This window comes from Etheostoma cragini, chromosome 19 (assembly GCF_013103735.1).
Source record: "Etheostoma cragini isolate CJK2018 chromosome 19, CSU_Ecrag_1.0, whole genome shotgun sequence".
NCBI classification, from domain to species: domain Eukaryota; kingdom Metazoa; phylum Chordata; class Actinopteri; order Perciformes; family Percidae; genus Etheostoma; species Etheostoma cragini.
In genome coordinates this window covers 373,221-375,520 of record NC_048425.1, presented here as the reverse complement: position 1 = coordinate 375,520, position 2,300 = coordinate 373,221, and the positions used below count along the sequence as shown (strand labels likewise).

The 2,300-nt window shown below is 37.8% G+C and overlaps 1 protein-coding gene across 1 annotated transcript in view; it reads right to left on the bottom strand.

The window, feature by feature from the left end:
- LOC117935143 (sodium/hydrogen exchanger 9B2-like) overlaps positions 1-2,156 on the bottom strand; it is a 7,169-nt gene extending 5,013 nt beyond the window's left edge. Inside the window, exon 1 of the mRNA XM_034857273.1 lies at positions 1,923-2,156. Within this exon, the coding sequence (XP_034713164.1) occupies positions 1,923-2,156 (234 nt within the window). The remainder of the gene's footprint in view (positions 1-1,922) is intronic.
- Positions 2,157-2,300: the final 144 nt, after the last annotated feature.

Genomic DNA, 2,300 nt, shown 5'->3' with positions numbered 1-2,300 from the left:
AGTCTGACACACAACACACAGTCAGACACACAACACACAGTCAGACACACAACACACAGTCAGACACACAACACACAGTCAGACACACAACATTCATCCCTTTTTTCAACACTTTTGACGCTTTTTCATAATAACTCATGTCATGTAATATCTTATATCGTTTAAAGTCCGCGAGCAAATACACGTTAAATTTGCCTTAAAAAAAAAAAAGTTCAACAATCAAAAAACTAAATTCTTGAAGCCGAATTGTTAATAACATCACGATAATTCATGTCATGTAGTGTTTTATGGCATAAAAAGTCCACACGATTGTCAGCGATATTAAATGTGACGTTTTTGAAAGGCAGTGCGACAACCAAAAACCTTAAACCTTAACTTGTATCAAGCCGAATTGTAAATAACATCATGATAATTCATGTCTGGTAATTGTTTTGTAATATAAAGTCCACATTATTGTCAGCGAGTAAATGCATGTTAAATTAGCCTCTTTTTTAAAGGAGTTCGACAGTCAAAATCCAAAATTCTTGCAAGCCGAATTGTAAATAACATCATGATAATTCATAATAATAATTTTGTTTGTAATATAAAGTCAACACTTTTGCCCCGCGATTAAATACATGTTAAATTTGACGTTTTGTAAAGGCAGTGCGACAACCAAAAACCCTAGCTACATTTATTTTAAGTTTAAACCTGCCGAATTATAAATAACATCGTGATTATTTATGTCATGTAATGTCTCATGTCATATAAAGTCCACATTATTGTCAGCGATAAAATACATGTTAAATTTGACGTTTTGCAAAGGAAGTGCGATAATAAAAAACCTTAAACCTTAAGTATTAGCAAGCCGAATTGTAAATAACATCATGATAATTCATGTCATGTAACGTTTCACGTCAGATAACGTCAACACTATTGTCAGCGAGCAAATACATGGTAAATTAGCCTCTTTTTAAAAGGAGTTTCCCAATCAAAAACCAAAATTCTTTAAATTCTTTGATAATTCATGTTGTGTAATGTTTTGTGTAATGTAAAATCCACACTTTTGCCCGCGAGCGAAAATATGTTAAATTAGACGTTTTGTAAAGGCAGTGCGACAATACTAAACCCTAACTACATTTATTTTAAGTTTTAGCAAGCCGAATTATAAAGAACATTATGATAATTCATGTTGTGTAATGTCTAATGTCATATAAAATCCAGACTATAGTCCGCGAGCAGATACACGTTAAATTAGGCATTTTTTTAAAGGAAGTGCGACAATCAAAACCGTTAAACCTTAAGTTTTAGCAAGCCGAATTGTAAATAACATCACGATAATTCATGTCATGTAATTGTTTTTGTAATTTAAAGTCCACACTTTTGCCCGCGATCAAATACAAGTTAAATTAGCCTCTTTTTTAAAGGAGTTCGACAATCAAAAACCAAAATTCTTGCAAGCCGAATTATAAATAACATCATGGTTATACATGTCATTTAATGTCTCATGTCATATAAAGTCCACATTATTGTCCGCGATCAAATAAATGTTATATTAGACGTTTTGTAAAGTCAGTGCGACAATCAAAACCGTTAAACCTTAAGTTTTATCAAGCCGAATAGTATATAACATCATAATAATTCATGTCATGTAATGTTTTATGTCAGATAAAGTCCACACTTTCGCCCGCGATCAAATGCATGTTAAATTAGACGCTTTGTAAAGGCAGTGCGACAATAAAAAACCTTAAACCTTAAGTATTAGCAAGCCGAATTATAAATAGCATCATGATAATTCCTGTCATGTAATTGTTTTTGTAATTTAAAGTCCAAACTTTTGCCCGCGAGCAAAGTCCCGTTAAATTAGCAGTTTTTTAAACCGAGTTCCACAATCCGCCCCGTATAAAGACCACCCGCGACTTACCGCTTCTGTCCAGTCTGACCTGCGGCTGCAGGAGCTCCAGCTGCCTCCGCTGCCGGTCGATCTCCCGCCTGAAGCCCGACGCCTCCTCCTCGTACCCGGCCACGGTCCTCTCGACAACCGCGAGGATTTCCCGCGCGGCCGTGGTCAGCTTCTCGGTGACGATCCCTCTCAGGATGTCGGTCTTGGACATGCTGAGGTCGTCGGGGGTCTCGGACCCGCCCCCGGTCCCGGTCCTTTTTATCCAGTAGAGCATCCCGTACGTCCCGCACAGGTGCGACTTTGATGCAGATGAACTTCGCGAGGGTTTGCGCCTTTGCGCGGACGGTGTCGTTCCGGGTCGCGGCGGTGCCGCTGCAAATAGTGTCCGGCGAGAAACAAAAAAAAAAAAAAAAAAAAA